The 18,876-nt window shown below is 45.0% G+C and overlaps 1 protein-coding gene across 11 annotated transcripts in view; it reads right to left on the bottom strand.

Annotated features, from left to right (window-relative positions):
- TMEM132B (transmembrane protein 132B) overlaps positions 1-18,876 on the bottom strand; it is a 254,707-nt gene that overhangs the window by 159,751 nt on the left and 76,080 nt on the right. For all 11 annotated transcript variants that reach the window (XM_048073878.2, XM_048073880.2, XM_066979197.1 and 8 more), the window contains one exon: positions 17,489-18,368. In XM_048073878.2, coding sequence (XP_047929835.2) covers positions 17,489-18,345 — 857 coding nt within the window. In that variant the 5' untranslated portion in view covers positions 18,346-18,368. The remainder of the gene's footprint in view (positions 1-17,488; positions 18,369-18,876) is intronic.

The raw sequence follows: 18,876 nt of genomic DNA, 5'->3' as shown, positions 1-18,876 counted from the left end.
CCACGGAAGAAGCAAACCCAGGCGAGATGTCCCCAGGCCGGGCATCCCCTGCCCCTTGCCTGCCTGGTGAAACAGAGCTACACTAAAACAAGCCTGAGGATGCCAGCTCCACGCTCAGCACCTCCCAAGGTATTGCAGGACAGACGCAACCCTCAAACTTTTTGCCCAGGCTGAACTCCTCGTGCCAACTGCACAAGAGCTTCTCTGCCTATTAACGCTTCTCAGTCTCCACAAGCAAAATGTGCTCTCCCAGCTAATTCTCCTTCTCTCTCCTCTTCTGGTTTTCCCAGCATCATTCTACAACTCCATTTTTGCAACACAAAGGCAAAATAATTTACATAAACAACTAAGCTGTTTCAGAGTAAATTGTGTATAGACACAGATACTTCCTTTGCTTCAAATACATTTGCCTTGGACTATTTAGAGTCAAAAGAATGAATACTAATCCTTACAATCTATTAATTCCTGTACCCTTCACCCCAAGGTATGTGAAAATGGCATAGGCCATACAACATAATGGGCTTTTGGCACCAAATCCCTTGCTTTCTAGAAGAGTGAAGGGTTTAAAACCCCAGAAAACACATCTAGGAAATCTAAACCCATGCCACATGAAGTTTAAAGTATGCATTTTACTTATACATACTCTTCTTTTTTGTCTGTTTTTTTGTTGTTGACTTTTTGTTGTTGTTGTTGGCTACATTCTACCATTCAAATTCTGCTCACAAATTCAGAAGGACCCATTTCTAGATACAGTTTGAATGTTTCTCCAGCATGGTAAAAATGCATAATCCCTTGGAGGTGGGGACTTTGCTCTCTTACACATCCACCTGCTGTATATACATCTCTTCTTTCACACCTTGTAAGATTGCTGCTGCTCCCTCCTTGGCAGTTTGAAGGGCACAGATGCTCCGAGCTCTCAGAGGGACTCACATGGACAGCAGTGCCACTTCCCCAACTGGCTACTCCCTTCGGTTTTCTGGCCAAATCCATTAATCAGGCCTGATCCGGGGAGTCCGCATGTGCATGTACTGTGAAATCCCCTTACAGAGCACTGTTTTCCACCAAAACGAACTGTCCTTTGCCAAGCTCCCCCATGGCAAGCCAGCTACAGAAAACAGACAGCGCGAGCTAATGGGGCCCTGCATGAGTCCGTTTGCTGCACATATGCTATGCACACCCTCGGGAGCAGAGCCCCGCTTGACCATTTGACTGAAGGGGAAGGGACGGCTTCCCGTGGTTCCCATGCTGCACACATGAGAAAAATTGCTTTCAAATGCCTTTGCGCTGCAGTGTTGCACTTCTCTCCATCCTCCTCGCTGGCAGGCTCAGCAGCCTTCACCGAGAATTTCTTTTACGTTTGCTTCCTCCCAGCAGTCACATCAAACGGGCGCGTATTACCCAGCCTGGAAACAGCTGCTTTTATCCTCCAGGTGAAGAACTGAAGTAGTTAGTCTGCATACATTTCTGAATGGTCCTCAGTGAGAAAATTCACTGTTCCTATTCCAGGGAATAAAGTGATCGCTTGCTTTTTAAAATTCCTGTTTTTTAAGCTGATAAAAGCTGTTGTTACAAGCCATAGGCAGTTTCCAGACCTAAACTGACCTCCCAGTTCCCAGCTGCACGTTGGCTACTCCTGCACTCTTTGCAGTGGCTTCAAACACTGTTTGTGGCCCCATTTCACCTGCTGATCTGCCGTGGATGACAACGGCTCAGGCACAGTCCGCAGCCAGCTCCAGCAGCGAACAGAAGCCCCATCGCATTCGGGGTATACCACTGTACTTCTCTTCATTTTCCCACTGCAAGAAAAGCCAGTTCACCTGACTCTAATTTTTCTCATGCAGCAGAATGCCAGCTCCAACGCCGTTATATCTTACTAATGCTGATATATGTGAGACCTTTTAAAAGGCCTGGGGAAGACAGATTTCATTTTGTTGCAATAAATTTCGACACCGTGTAAGATGAGGGAATCCAATAAACTATCATTTATCTTTCTTCTTCATCTGAATACAATTTGCCAATCTATAGCACTAGTTTTACTGGCATGCCAAAATCTGCAAATTCACTTACTCTAGGTGTTCAGTCATATGAGGCCAAAATTGATTCACATTGTCCCTCTTCTTCCACACTGAATACATGTTCTGGGAGGGGATACTTCCCAGGCTATAGTATTACCAAAATTCACTCCAAAACACTTAAAGTTTTTGGATCTAAGTTTGTGTGACGTATCCCCAGGATACATGAAATTCAGTAACAGCAACTGGAAATGTTGGATTCTTTCTGCACTTACTGCCTCCTGCCAGCAGACGGTCTTTACTGAATTCAGTGGAAATGATGTGAGCCTGTGTCAGGCTCCAACATCGCAGGAAAAGAATGAGCCATCGCAGCAAATGAGGAATGTGTCACTTTCTCCACCTTTTCTTGGATGATAAAACAGAAGCACAAGGAAAGCAAGCAAATCACTCAAGGCCACACCAAGAATAGCACCAAAATCCCCAACCATAGGACATGCTACATACTTATAGTAACAAAAATGTATCTGTCATTGCGCGTCACACAAGCTCATTCAGAATAAAAATTTATCACTTGCTTCGGACTCCAGCCAGGTGACAGCAAATATATCACAGAGCTACCAACAATCCGCTAATCTTGGCTATGAAATGTAGGAATATAAGCAGCTTAAAAATACACTGGTCCTTCAGAAACCATAAATTTCACTGGTTTTTTCTCACATACCACTGGGCCATAGGTCTACTCCAGCTATTTCACTCCCATCTCCTGCAGTTAAGCAGCTTCATTTACATGTCTATTTAGAGAATGACAACCAGATACAGCAGATAACAGAAATCACCCATACATATACAGAGACCCTCTGTGCCTTCTCAACTGAGGAAGATTTACTAGTGGCAAATTTAACTGCAAAGTCTATACAGAAAGCCAAGGAAACACACCACTGGATTTTCAGAGCTGCCACAAACACAGCTGGAATAACAGCTGGAGAAACATCTCTGCCTGTCGGGAAACCTGACCTGTTGTGCACTCTTGAGAAGAGAAGAAAGCAAAGAAAAGTGAAATATGACATTTCTTCCTCCATCTAAAACCAAACCATGCATCTAGGCTCGCACTTTTTCAAATCAAGTGCAAAGGGATGGCAGACCCATGAGTGCAAATTCAAGCAATGACTTAGGTTTCTCATGGCATGAATGAAAAAATAAATAAACCAGGGTGGGAATAGGATCTTTGATTAAAAGCACAGTAGAAGTTTTAAAGGATATTTCTTTACAAATAAGTGCTCGTTCATAACATCTCACTTTGGGTACGTTTTGAGGAGACTTTCAAGTTGTGACGCTTTATAGTCAGCAAGCTCACTAAGGACCATATTAGCTTGCTTGGCTTAAACATTACCCCTGCAGCTGTATGACATGGCCCTGCTACAGAAGTCAGTTTTCACTCGCCATTCCTTATACAAATTCCGTTCTTTGAATGAATTTCTCTTATGCCAAATGGCCTGGTGTACCTGCCATTCTTCATTTCCTACTCCGGCCATAAACTTCAATTTTCTCTCCACAGCACTTAAACAGTGCATAATTACAACTAATTATTGATCACCAAGGGATTACTAGTTGACAAATCCAATTTTCACACTGTTATCAAGCATGACTGCAGACCGGAGAGGAAAAATGGGTACCCGCACTGCTTCAGAAACCTGCAGGTCTATAAGTGGGGTGGGACCAGCGTTGGTACCGTGACCATTTAGCAAATCAGATGGCAGTAGCACCTGAAGGCCAATGTGTTTAGGGGCCTATTATGTAAGGCACTATAAATCTATAGGAAGTGACAGTCCTCACCCCAAAGAGTTTTACAAGCCTAAAAAAATCCAAGCCTTTTACATCTGTAAATGTATTCAGTTTGGCTGTGTTCATAGCACTTCTGCATTCCATTTCTGCAAATATTCTCCCAAGCAAGCTAGCTGGCAGAGATGTTCAGAGAAACAGCTCGTTTCGGGGAAAAACACCACTCAATTTTCCTCAAAGCCAATTTTAAATTTGCATGCTTTAGTGCACCTGCTGATCTCCCCAACTGGGATTGATCCAGGACAGCAGGGCGCTGTGCAGTGCCCATGCCCCTGAGGGCAGCTCGCGCCCAGCCTGTGCATGGCCAGCTGCAGCGGCTGGCACCCCAGTACCGGGCACCCCGCCGGCACTGGCCCCACGCAGCGGCACTGAGGCACAACGCAGAGGGGGGTATCTCAGAACAAAGCATTCAAAAAAGTCTGAAAAATACATGGAGCTGGTCACCAAATATCACTGAATGGAGCAAAATGCAACATTTTTGGTAGCAAGTCATGTGATTTTTTTTTTCGCAGTTGTATTTCAATGGAGTTATTCACATAATTCAAGTAGACACAAATCCCAGTGTGAAAATATCTATGCTCCTGTAGCCCAGTGGCAGCCCTTCCAGCATGACTTACAACAAAAGACAGAAAAAGTCCATTCCCATGGTATGCACAAATTGGTTTATGATTAGAGCTCATCCAGCACCATTATTTTCTGACAGAAAATGTGTTTTTAACAGAATTGAAATTTCTGTGAAGAACGTTTTTCTTGCAAATGCTTAACTTTTCTTTTGGGAAAAACCACATTTTTGTTTCATGTCTGTTTAACATTAAGATACATTTCCCTCTCTGTTCAGTTCCAAAAGAAGCAGTGCACAATTTAGAAAATGCAGCACTAAATCTCCCTAGCTCCTAAAGTATAAAACTGAGAATGAGCCTCACATACAGACAGATTGCAAGTGCCTTACAAAGGACTTATTAAAAAAGACTCAACTCTATTCTGCTTCTTGCCTATGAAAGTGAGGTATGATTTTATTAAATGAAGCCCTTAATATGTTTGCTAAGACACCGCCAGGCTGAACACCAACTACATTTCCATTGTTTTTCACGACCAAAAAGAAAGCTGCCCTGCAGAGAGACGAGCTCGCTTACAGCTCCTTAGCCTACAGGCCAGCAGAGCAGGTCGCGTTATCGAGTGCGTTCGCAATATCCAGCACAGTGCATACATAAAAAGAAAACACAGAGCTTTCAGAGCTCATTTAAGGAAGTGGAAGGGGGGGGGGGGGGCACACGTTACATATATTTCTATTTTGGGTAGCGAGGGTCCCTCTGACAGGGCTGCATACATAAGCAGACAGCCAGGACACGCAGGCACCTCAGGCAGGTGAAATATGGCCGGGGGCTGGAGGGGGCTTCCAGGCCGCCGGGTCTCCAGCCCCTTGTGGAGGCCTTGCTCCATGGGGCAAATGAGCTGCCCAGCTTCCTCCCGGAGGGGCATTTTTGAGGCGACATGTTGGCTGTGTTCAGGGGATCCCTAACAGCGAAGTGCCCTCAAAACGGGCACTGACCAGCCCCAGGCCTCGTCCTGGCCCAGCAGGGACCCCCCCAACCGCCCGGGTTTCTGCTCCGGGAACAAGGCCAGGCACGAGGCCGCGCTGCCCTCTCCTGGCCTGTGCTCGGATCCAGGGCCGCGCAGTCCTCCCAGATCCTCCCCAGGGCAGGGGCAAGGGGAAACGGAGGGATCCAAAGGGGCTGGGAAAAGCCAGGGTCGCTGTGGGACAGACAGGGGGGAGGCAGAGCCCCCGGGAAGACGAAACAGGCATAAAAATCCTGGGGGCAGCGTGGGATGAGTGCACAGAAGGGCACCTCCCTGTTGGGTATTTTGGCCATTACAAACTCTTCAGCCCTGGTGAGAGAGCAAAAGGAAAGGGCAGGAACACCCCTCGGCCCCATGGCCTTCGTTCAAAATAGCAGTTTAGGGGTAGAAGGTGCACTGCCTTCCTGCTTCTGGGAAGCATCTCATATTTGAGGTGGATAACTGGAACACGGGCAATAAAAATAGTAATTTGTAAAATGAAAGCAATGACAGACATTTCTTGTAAAAACACTGCGAGACATTACAGATAACATAACGTTACATAAATAGGCCGAGCATTAGAACTACCATCATCAACGACAGCACGGGGGACATAGCAGTTTAGCAAAGGAAGTGAAAAATAGCGGATGTGATTTAAGAGGCAGGCAGAATCTACACTGGCACATTGTAATTACTGTAGTTGAAACCCAGCCAGGATCCTGGTTGACTGCCTCTGGGCTTGTGAAATGCAACCCAGAATTTTTAAATGACCAAATAATTGGGACCTGGGTTTCACGTCGCCAACAAGACACTGCCATCTCCGCAGCCACGGCAGGACAGCAGTCCAGCACTGGCATGGAGAAGAATCGACCACAAACAACAGCCTCTGCAGTACTTCCAATTTCAGAAGTCTCTGACCAAATATTGACCTGAACCAGTTCTGCTTTGCATGACCATTTTTCTTCCCAAAGCGGTACGGCTTCAGGTTTCTTTCAACCATTCTTCAATTTCAGCAACCTGTAAGCATCTAATGTCTAGTCAAAGGACATCATTCATCCATTTTACAGTTCCCAGAATGCAAAGATATCTACCCAATTTCCTAAGACACATTAATATTACAGTATGGCATTCTCAGCCCAAATCATTGCAGGCTGAACAAAGCTCTCCTGACGTTTTATGACAAGGTGATTAATAATACCAAGAAGAAGAATGAAATGATACCAGATTATAAACTACTGTAAATCTTTCAGTCATCCCAGGAATAATGAATGTAGATTTCTTAGGAGAGCAGTACAGATTTAAACAGAATCATTTTAGTTTTCTTGTCAATCAAGATGCTATTTATATAATAGCAGAAACAGACAATGAACTCACTTAATCTTAAAATGAAGGTGTAGCATATTGAAGGCAAGGGTTACTGGCACTTCTTTAACATTTTTTCATTAAAAATGGGAATAGAAAAAATATCCTAGGCTAGAATTTTCAAAGTCACTGAAGAAAATGTTCCACCTTAACCATCATTTCTGATCGCTGACCTTCCCCTCTCCAAGCAAGAATCACAACAAGCAGTTTAGCATTCAAGTCAACCAAACGTAGTCAGTCTTTGCCTGAGCTGACATGACCTACTTCTTTTTTTTTTTTTTTCCAAATACTTGGGTAGAAAAGTTTAAGAGTATGGTCAAAACCATAATGGTCTGCACATCCACTGGACTGAAATGCCCCCAAACTTCCTTGGGACGGGCAATGGAGTCATGCAAAAAGCAAATGCAAACTCTTAACTTGTTCTGGAGATGCAGTGAGTAACCTCACCCTGGGACAAGGGTCACGGCCGTGTTCTGCTTCTGGCTGCACAGGGGACCCTACGCTCCCTGACCCCTTGGCAGGCTGTCCTAGACGTTACATCAATGCAATATTAAATAAATAATAATACTGAATTTGAGCTCATGCAACTCATACAGGCCGAATGTTCCAATGAAAAATGAATAATGCATCCAGAAGAGATTCATTTGGGAGAAAAAAAAAAACTAACTTCAGTTTGAAATAAAGCCCTGGTTGCCTTGGCGAAGAGGGTTTAATTGCTGTAATCACTCCATCTCACATAAGGTCGCTGTTTAAAGGGAGTCCACAGTACCGCCATTCAGTCTGTGTCTGCTCCATAGCAAATAAAGGACTACTGGTCCCAAGAGCATCAGTCAAATACTTCTGAAAAGATTTAAATTATTTTTAAAGGGTTATTAGCTTTTGCAAATGAGTCAAAAGTCATCTTAGCTGAAGAGCATAGGTACTTATGCCACATTATGGAGATAACAGCAGGAAATGCCATAATTAAGACAGTACTACTAGTATTACCGTGTGTCACTAAAATCAGTGCACAAAACATGAACGATCCCTATCCACCCATGTCCTATCCACCTACCCCATGGCTACTACTACCCCTAGCAAATTTCCCAGCAACTACCAGAAATATGAAGCCAGAACACTGCGCACACACGTGCCTTGCACACAACCAAATTCAAACAGTTTCACTGGCACAAATCCTAAGCAACTCTACGGAAGTCAATTAAATCAACCCCCTTTTCTGTGTAAGAGCAAGAAGACTCTGGCCAGACAAATTAAATTAGAGATGGGACAGAGCCAAACTCCCAGATGCAAAGCAACCCAAAACTCACAATGCGCTTGGATCCTTGTCCAGATTCTCACAGTCTGCTACCACTTCTCCCTCACCCTCTGCCACCTCCCAGGATGGGACAAACTTTTCAGAATGTCCCCAAGCATCATTCAGTGCATTTTATCACCATCTTCCATCAGGGATCTGTATGAAAGCGCTCATACGTGTGCTTCCTGTGGCTGCTTGGCACATTTCTTGCCCAGACCCTCATTAACTTGAGCAGATGCTTAGAAAGCCCATGAACAAGGCACCATCTATCCCTCACTTTTGCTTCCCTTCCTTTCCCACTTGCTGTCTTCTAGGAGCAGCGCAATTAGAGATGAGGATTCAGTGAAAACGCATTTGACGACTCCTTCATTAATCCCACAAAAGCTTGGGCCACACAGTGAGAAAAAAGCAACCAAGAAAGTTCGCTTGCCAGGAAAATTAAGAAAAAAAAAGGGGGGGGGGGGGAGCAGTTGGGAGAGGAAGATGTATTTTGGTCCCAATGAGCAGCTTAAACCAAAGCATGGCAGGAGCAGGAAGAGACCTGCTGGAGCCAAACCTGATGGCTCAGAGTACAGGGGATGACAAATCTGCCCCACAAACGTGCTTGCTTGAACGCAGCCTCCTGACAGCACCCTCCTCGTTCAGATTCCCCTTGAAATACAACTGCTCTTGACCAGTTCCTCCTCTGCAGGGAATATCCACAGCAAGTGCACAGGGATCCTAAGGAGAATACGTTTTAGAGACACTTTCCTCTTGTGTATTTGTATATAACTTTCAAAGCAGGATGAAGCACTGCTCAGCGCAGGGCACTGATGCCCAGCACTGCTCAGAGGGGGAGCTTTTAAGCTGTGGATTGAAAGCCGGGGGAGATGGGAGATAAACCCAGTGGGCAGGAGCATCCCTGGGCATGGGGAAGCTCCAGGAGAGCCCCCACTACTGTCCCCACAGAAAGCAACCCTCTTTCTGGGGCTTCTGCAGCTCCGTTGGTGCAAGGCATCACTTTCCTTGCTCTGCCCCACTCCCCAGCCTCCGCTGCCCATGCAGCATTGGAAGGCTCGGGGCTGAACACTGCAAGAAGTGAAATAGCTTTAAGTGTCAGCACCACGCGCTGCGCCTCGGGGTGGCAGACTCATTTGTCACTGTTTTCTCCTCCTGCAGCTCTTTCGACTCACCTGGGATCCAATAACTTTGTTAATATGATTTCCTTCAGACACTGGTCAAGTGCGGCATCCAAGGCACACGTGGCAACTCTCAGAAGCAGTAAACGCCCCACACAGAGCACAGCTCCCTGCTCTGCCTTTTCCAAAACCTGATTTTCTCATGAGTTCTTTAACAGCATAAACTGCAAGGGGAAGAGGGGGTTGGAAGCACTCAAAACAAGAAGAAATGATAATATTCTTGCACTATTTCATCTCGTGCTCTTTCAAGAAAGTCTTCCCTCCACAAGGCCGCCAGCTAACCATCGTACTGGCATTCCTGCATCAGACCATGCAAAAACTTACACGGAGACACAAGGACGAAAGCAACTCCATTGCATCAGCAGGAACACGAGGAAAATGAGACCAATGTGATCACTCAAGAAATACTTCATCGGCTTCATGTGACAGTACTGCTATTTTACTTTTTTACCGCGATAAAATGACAGCAGTACACAGCCCAAAACATTTATCTCAGGAAGAAGGCAAATTTCAAAGTACACACATTTTTATACTTTTTTTCCTTTTCTTTTTAATACTATTCATTACACATAAGTAACTGCAGCAATGACTGAACCACTGTTGTGTCTGACTTGTTTAAACAAGACCGTGATTTACTGCACTGCCAGCTAATGAAGAGCCGTACAAGACGCTGATCAATGCCATCATTGTCTGGCAGCACAAAGCAGAGATCACTCAGCATATTGTCCAAAACAAAGACCACCCCCCCCACGCTCCCTGCCAGGGGCTTGCTAAGTAGGACACACAGCTTGCAAAAAGCCACCGTGTGTCCCTGAGCTTGAAATGATCGCTCAAAAACAGGAACTGGTCCCAAACCATGTTCCCAACCTGGGTACATTGTGAAAAATAATATATATATGTTACAGCCATAGAACCCTGAGCAAAAGGAAGATTTGGAGGAGGGCAGCAGCAATGCCCTGTGCAGATCTGAGAGGCCAAACCGTCGGTGGCTCCTTTGACACAGCTCCTTGCCCATGCAGAATCGCCACCCAGAGCACCTTGATGGCACGCAGCCTCACGGGAGCTGAGCAGATGCCACAAACCAAGGGCATCCTTGGCATCTCAGTCTCCCCCGGGATCCACATGCCTCCCCCGGGCATGCTCTGTCTCACAAGCGTTTTAACCGTGCTCACACCCCGCTCTCAACACGACCGTGCCGCATCTGCTGCCAGTGCTCCGCACGTTCGCACTCCGCTCAAAACAAAGCATCGAGTCGAGCAGGAGCTGCCTGGAGTTAATTAGCAGGAGCTGTCATGTCAAAGCTCTTACAGACTGGGATCGGCCTAGGAACAAGCGTGTAAAACCAAAACCATTTAAAAATGTAAAATCTCTTTCCATTACCGTCAACAAGGCTGAGTTCATGTCAAGTCACATGCTGTATTGGCACCTTCCAAATCCACGGGAAACACTTTTCACATCATCCCCGTTTGCCGCGTACCGCAGCGCCTGCTAACACCCTGGCAGACAAGGGCTTGTTGGGGCTCCTCTTACAAACCTTATGCACTGCCACCAGTTACACCAGCCTGCTTACCCACTTGTAGTTCAGTACTTCACAGACAAGATGCCTCACACACCAACTGACTTCAAAATCAGCACAAATAACTCTTTTTTTTTTTTTTCTCTCCACTGTACGGCTCTGAGTATGAGATACAGCAAATTCATTTACATAGCACTGCTCCATCCCTTAGTGCTCATAAATGCAGATGGGCTGATGAATGAGATAGCTGTGCTGCTGGCAGGACTCCAGTAGAGAAAGTGGGGTCTTGAGGAAAGCCAAACACCTTTTCCGATGCAAAGCGGGGCATTGCTTCACTCCAGCTCTACTCAGTGTCCATCTACCCCCTGCCATGAATGCAAAATATTCCCAAACCATCAAAATTGAAAATACCTAACCAAGTCGTACTATTCATCTTCTTCGGTGAAAAAACACCCTGGTGAAATACACACAGAGGCTAAATATTTCAGAACTTGATCTAATTCTGCATTTTGGTCAACCTCTCCTTCCAATTCCTAGCAATGTTTCCCCTCTGCCGTGGAAGAAGGGAGCACCCATAAGCCAGGGCTGCTTGGAGCAGGCAGCAGGGACACTTGCCACCATCACCAAGCTCTGCCCTGGTCTCCCAGTAACGAACAGATCTGTTTGTGGACAAAGCAGCGTGTTCAGGACCCCCCTTCCAGAGTGACAGAAGTCACGGGCAGAAAGCGTTTGGGTACGAGAGCGCTCATCACCGTGCCACTGCCAGCCCTCCGCAAGTGGCACGGGGCTGCTGCTCGCCTGTTTTATTCCCCGCGATCGTGGGCGGGTGATTATTGTAGCAGGTAGTTGACCTTTATCTAAAATTCCATTAAAAAGTTTTATTGACTGTAGCCTTGTGGGGTCTTTCAGGATTCACTCGGTCATTAATTCACTCTCGGATATCCATGGGTTTTTAAAGCTTTTAGGAGTGCTCAAGCTCTGGAGAGAAGAGCTTTTTTTTTTTTTTTTTGGTCATTTTTAGCTGTTTTCAAGACTGTAAAAGGGGTCTTCGCCCTCTCCAGTGTGCCTAGGGCAAAGAAGGTTTTCTTAAAGCATGCAAAATGGACAGAAAGTGGCAGCGTGGCACCGCTGCTGCCAGGGCAGGTTGGCTGGTGCACGGGTGCAGCTGCCCGGGGAGGATGCCTTTTCCAGCTCGGTCAACACAGATTCCAGGCTTTTATCGTATTTTATACGATATCCTTGTGAAATTCGTAGCTCCGCACCGTCTTGTCACATAAACACCATCTATTAAGACACTTAGAGCATTGCCAGGCTTTCATCTGCTGAAGTTCCTTTTTCTAGGCCAAATGCCTGTCTCAGAAATAAGAAAATTAAAAGAATGGTTCAACCTTTTCTGAAAGAGAATTTATGGAAACGGTCTATCCAAGCTAAAAATTCTGCTGAGAGCTCCCCCAGCCTTTGTAGGAGGGTCCTGGAAGGATGTCACTCCCTTCCTCATTCAGTAATGAAAAGAAAACAAAACAGTGGGAGCTAGACAGTCTATGAATCTAATGACGCAAGCTATCTGGAAAAAAAAATAGCATGAATTTGTCCTTGAGGAATATGTTAAAATGCGCATATACACGGGGACTGAGCTAGGGTTGCCCAGATCTCTGGCATTTCCATCCTTGCAGTGCTTGGTGTTTTTGATTAATGGTAATCATTGTGTTTCATATTTTGCATTTAGTTCAGTGCACACTTAGAGAGAAGAGAGAAATAATCAATTTCAACATTCATTCTGGGTTTATTAACACCTTTAAATAAAAAACAAATATTCCCAAGTCGCCAGCAATACCCTAATTCCGTAATTATTTCTAAATCTGAATTAGCACTTCTGATTAATTTCAGAAGTACATTTTTCCCCTTTTCAACACTTTCACTTCTGCTGAATTTTCATCCTAAAGTGATGCTTCAGTTAATCATTTATTTCTCTCACCAGTAATAACCCTGCCCTGCTTCCCCATTGATAACAGTTTGGTTGCAAGTGATGAAGGCCGTGCAGAGCCTGCTCCTCTCCCGCAGCCAGGCTGTGTTCCCCACAGTCTGCACTCTCTCATTTTCTATGCATTTCCAGATCTAAAGCCTTCTGTTTTCTTTCCCTTGTTTGCTCTTGGCAGCTATTGGCAGGAGACATCCTCTTAATGATCTTTTTCTGGCCTTCTAGACGACTGCTCAGACTTCTACAGATCTTTCATTATTAACGCAGAAGCCTTGTAAGTCAGTTTTAATGGCCTGTGCAGTTTTTATTCCTTAGCAGGAGACATCACCTCCTCCATATGGATATATGTTTATTAAAATAAATCCTTAATATCATTTTTCCCAGCGAGAATAATCAGTAAAAGCCAACCGCCGTGTATTACACCTTGTTCTGGTTCATCCAAAAATCAAAATGTGCTCTTTGTCCCGCGGTGCGGATAATCCTTCTCCCGAGGTTGCCTAGGCACCGGGCGGCAGCGAGGTCCCTTTGCACAGCCCTGCCGTTCCCCCCAGGCAGAGGCCGCATCCCGACTGCAGCCGCTTTCATTTCTCCAGCGTGGGATTCATTACCTGCTCTCAGTCCCTTCCTATTATTCCTGGAATATCTCCAGTCTCTGTGTCTGCTCTGACAGCGGATAAAAGAAGGATGGGTCATTCATATTAGGGACGTGTAACGAATGCCGACAAACCCACTTTTTGTCTGTGCCTCGACAAATTGCTATTAGTGCTCAGCCTTCATTACTCGTACATCCTTGCTGACGGTTCGAACAGGGAGACTTGGAAAAGGGGACAAAACTCCGCCATTTATTTATAAAGAGTGTCCTGGTTTCTTTCCTACAACCAAGGCGCGATTGTCCATTTCTTCCATTAAATGCTTTCCTGCTGTATAAAATGACCCCCATTTCTCTTCTAAATACACCTTTTGAGTCTCAACTGTGAGTTGAATAATGCCATACCCCACAAAAGAAACACAAGCCATTCCCAGTTTGTGCTGGATAACATTTCCATCCTACCCTGTCAAACAAGAATTGCTTTCTCCTCTCTCCTCTCCTTGTTACAACTCTCCCATGTATACCAGGAGACTTCTTTAGTTCAGTAAGTAGCATAAGGGCTGGTGTTACTCCTTTTTTCATCATGATTTCCATCTTTCCCCGTGTACTATGTTTCAGCCACGTTGTCAGTAAAGAAGGTAACAGGTATTCCTGTGCATCAAAAGACAAAGCGCCCACGGATTTGTGACACTAATGCATCTATTAGTCCTGCAGGATTCTCAAAACTGTGCTTCACCTTTGCTTTTTTAAAACCAGGTAGCCCATAAAAAAAGTATAGTCATGGTAATACAGCCCCTTTCACCTATCTTTATGGTTAAACCATGTTTAGTGGCAGCCCACCTAACATAATGGCCAAAATTTATGTTCACAGATGGTAAATTTTACAGTACAGACCAGAGCAGCAAGGCCACAAATTAATCTGCAGTGTCATAAGAATTTCATTGCACTCCTGTATAGATCATCTGTCAACAAAGCGAGCAGTATGACTGTCAGACCCAGCAAAAGCATTAAATCCCCACTTAGCCTCCAAATTCTGCCCCTTGACATATCTGGGTCCTTCAATTACACACCAAGCCACACTGTCTGGATTGCAGAATGAAAGGAAACAAATTCCCTGGACCACAGCACAAACAGAGCTCCGACTTGATCTTAAATTCCATTTATTGAAAGAAAACAAACAAAAACAAAACTTAGCTTAAGCAGAGCAAAAATGGTTTGGACTGGGGAAAGGGATAGGAAGTGGCCACTGGAGCTTCACGTCCAACCTGCAGCATCTCCCTCTGCTGAGGGACACCAATGGAAGGACGGGGGTTAAGCAAAAGAGCATCTGTCAGCCCAGCACATCGCTTTCCCAGCTGCTTTTCCTTTCCCAGTATTCCCAGCTGCTTTCCAGTTTCCAAGCTTGGTCAAGAGCCTCCCGTTTTACAAGAAAGAATCTGCCCTCCTAATAGAGAAGTTTTGCTAAAACAAAATCCAACACCAAATAGGCTACACAGCGCGGCACGAAACAGTAAAGAGGTGCATGAAATTGAGCATGTCTGCTCTGCATACTGTCAGAGCTCGAGGTCGGCATCAATCGCTGTGCTGAGAATGACTTGATTTTGATCTATCATCTCATATGAGCCAGACTGCAATTCACTCTGCTCCACTTATAACAGATACGATTAAAAACAATCCATTATATTAGGCAAAAATATATTTCCCAAGGCAAACATTCACTTCGATGTATTTTTCTCTGGCTATAACACACAGAAATTCTATGTATATGAAAACCTCTGGGTTTTTACAGACGTTAGCACTGAGCTGAAAAATAGGGAAAGCCTGCGAGGGAAACCACATAAATGAGATGCAGGCGCTATAGTGATTGTATTTCCCTCGGCATAATTCCCTGCCTACTATGTAAACTTCGGCTGAATAATCTCTCCACGGGCCCCAAGTATGTCATTTGAAATACTCATAGCAACAGTTGCTGCTACTCTCTCCATCCTGGAGGATGGGTGAACCGCCAGCAGAATTGCATTTTGCCTCTTTCTTTCAGTATTCAACTGAAGGTTAAATAAAAATGCTTGCAGTCTCTCTGATGAAAAGCACAACACAGACAAAGCCAAGGAAACGATGAGACAGGCTAGACTACCTAGAGCCGATTGTGAATTTTCCAAAGAAATGTTTCTGGGCACATAAAATACACTTATTCATTATAACAGAAACATCTCCCGGAGATGAACCGATTCCGCACACTTCTCAAAGAAGGAAATCCCCATGGAAACCTGCCTGCCCACCCAGCAGCTCGGGAGCACTGAGATGCACGCTCAGCCCCACGAGAAGCCGAGGGTCTCAGCAGTGGCCAGGCTCTTGTGACCCATCTGGGGCTCCTCAGTCTGGAGGCTCTCAACTCCCTCGGTTTCTGCTTCTTTAACACCCCATGTTAGTTACTGTGCTCATTGCTTCCAGATGCAGTTTTGCTTTCGGGAGACAGAAAGAAAATCTGTCTCCGTGGGAAGATTTTGATGCTTTCCTGCCCAGTGCAAATTTCAAAAACGCCACCCTCATGCTGTTTGTTACATGGCAAAAGTTATTTTTGAAATTCCAGTGAAATGAAAACATCCTCACCTTAGGTCTTCTCTAACACCTTGGGAATTTTATCCATGGTGTGGCAAAGAGAACAAAAAACTGAGAATTAAGAGCTGATGTGAAATCCTTTGCAGAGCCTTAGGCAAATTCCATCATCTCTCTGCTACAGAACTGGGGATCAATAGGCAACTGCCGAAGTCCGACTGCTCCAAAAGGTTGGTCCGTCTACTGCGCTACTCAACGGTGGCTGCTGGCCAGAACCATGCTTAACAAAGACAAGCCAGTAAACCCAAGCACAGAAGCAATCACAGAATAACTTGGTTTAAGAAGAAGAAACTTGGGAAGAGTTTTCTTGACCCAAACCATTTAAAGTCCCATTAAACCCTATAACGTGATATTCGTCACAAGTATTTGACCCCAAGATGATGAAAAACGCTTGGGGTGGGTGGGCCACTTCTTACCCTCTGCCTGTGCACTGTGCTGTGAAGCACTTGTCCTGACTCATGCTGCAATCTCTAAGTTTATTAGCATGCATGTGCTATTTCACAAAAGTTGAACAACTTGAAAAGTACTGTGTAAGGTTTGCTGTCTGTTTCCTCAATATCTGTCCCTACAGTGCATTGCTGTCATGTTCCGCTCCCATCGTTCTCGGATCAAAAAGTTAGAAGTGAGGCATGAATCCGTTCTGAGGTTGCCAGCACGGACTGTAACTCCTTTCCTCCCAAGCGTCTCACATTCTCACAGCAAATGACACTTTCCAATTACCTTTTGGCCCTTTTATTCCCCAAGTCTGGCTCACGTTTCTCTCTGAATTCAGTCTCTACGCAGCTCTGAACCCAGAGTCTGACAGCTAAGGACATAACAAATATGCAGCTAACCCTCGGGGTGGTTAGAAATGCCTGAATTCTCCTACTGAAGGCAGATTCACGAGTAAAGGTCACCAAAAAATCTCAAAATTTAAAACTAAAATGGCTCACGCAACAAGCAGTCAAAAGCTTGAGGAGGCAGGATGGGCTGTCTTACAGCAAAGCCAAAGAAGGACTTGCAAAGTTTGGATCCAAATCTTGGCTCTGCCAAAGACTTCCTACACAAGCTGAGGCACATCTCCCTTCTCCCAGCTCCCCTCTGTACACCACAACAAAATAGTTCCTCGCCACATAGGACTTGTACAAGATGCATCCCATGTACGTTGGAAAGATTGTAAGAAAGCTTATAAAAAAGAGAGGGTGTTTTGCCAAAGCAATGGGAAACACTCCTGCAAACCATCTAGCAAAATGGATTGCAGCCGTTAGCCTGGCTGACTTAGAGAGGTGTAATTTCAGAGGCAGAAGTACTACTAGAAGCAAACAGAATTAAAACAAAAGATAATGATGCAAACAGTAATAGCTCATACTTTAAAATCAATTCCCATGTTCCAAAAAGTGTCATCTACACAGATAATTCAAGCCTATTTATAATTTTCCCCAGTTGGAGAGCAAATGCTTAAAGTTCTCTGAGGAAAACACTGAATGTAACCAAAGCAATTACACCTGAGATCAATTTGTCCTTATTTGTTGACTGCTCAGCATAGAGCACTTTAAATATTCTCTTACCTTAATACAAACTGGTCTGCTAGAGAGTCATCGGCCAGGGAAACGTGAAAGGTCACAACGTCACCTTCTCTGACAGGGCTGAGTGGCAAGCGGATGACGACATTCTCATCTAGCCTCAGTGAAGACTGTTTTAATTTGTCATGATTTGGGTAAACAATGATGCTACCAATCCTCTCCATAGCTGGCAAAGCCTTCTGTTCATTATCTTGACCTGCATGGATATTGTTTTCCCATTTTGCATCCTCTGGAGAACATTCCCCATCTGCTGTATAAATCTTATAGAAGAGCTCCACAGTAATCCCTTCCAAGGAGGCTGCTTCCTCTGAAACCAGGGGTGGAGGGGAGCTGAACCAGCTAGGAGATAATTCCAGCTCTGCAACACATAATCCGAGATGACCTGTCAATCTACAGCTGGCCACAACTTCTCTAGATTCCAGGAAGGCAAACATCTTCACGCAAGGCAAACTCTCTGCAGAACTATTGTCATCCCAGTCTTTCCCCGCAATATAGAACAAGGTTTGTATTTTAGGTTTGTTGGAATAGATCGAGCTGTCAATTATGTGCGATTTTAATTTCCAATTAAAAGTGAATTTATTTGTGAAACCAAAAGATGCAGAAGACAGCATGAAGTCCAAGGGGACAGCCTGTTCAACAGAAAAAGGTCCATAGGTAGCATTTAGGATGGGTGGTAGTTTGGATTTGTATATAAAGAATGAATCCACCCTAGACTGCAAACTGGAGTTCCTCATGATATCCTGGTTGGCTTCTTTAAGGAAGAAGAAAACATCGGCATTGCAGATGTGATAGCTCGCGGGGAGATACGTTGGCAGGTTTGAGAATCTCTGTATGCTGTCCATGATCCCTCCTCGGCTCTCCACCACTGCAGGCCAAAGATAAAAGGAAACAGAAAGACAATTCTAGTGGTTGCTTAGCAGGCCCCTCCGTTCTTCTACAAAGCAACGTATTACCAGGGATCAATACTGTTAGCCACAATTACAAAACAATCTGACATGGGTACCATGAAACGAACACTTTGAGCTCAAAGCTCATACCCTGAATGACATCCCACTCAATCAGCCCCTCTCCCCAGTCTGGTACCCACCCAAAGTACTTTCATCAAGTTCTGGATAAAACAAGGAGACAAATTGACAAGGCCAGACCCCAAACTAATGTTCCAAAACTTTTTACTGGTTTGTTTTTGTTCCTTTGTAGCTAAACCAAGTTTATGGTTTGCTCTCATCCACACTGCAATATATATAAGCAACTGGCATATTGAATAGCAGTAGGCAGGAAAACAGAAGAGTTTCTTTCAACTAGCATTACTAATGCACAATGCAGGCTAGGCTGGGGTTTGCAAATCTGCATCATTCCCATCCCACTTTTGCCAG

The sequence above is a fragment of the Anser cygnoides genome, chromosome 17 (assembly GCF_040182565.1).
Source record: "Anser cygnoides isolate HZ-2024a breed goose chromosome 17, Taihu_goose_T2T_genome, whole genome shotgun sequence".
Lineage (NCBI taxonomy): Eukaryota > Metazoa > Chordata > Aves > Anseriformes > Anatidae > Anser > Anser cygnoides.
This window is presented reverse-complemented; position numbering and strand designations above follow the sequence as displayed.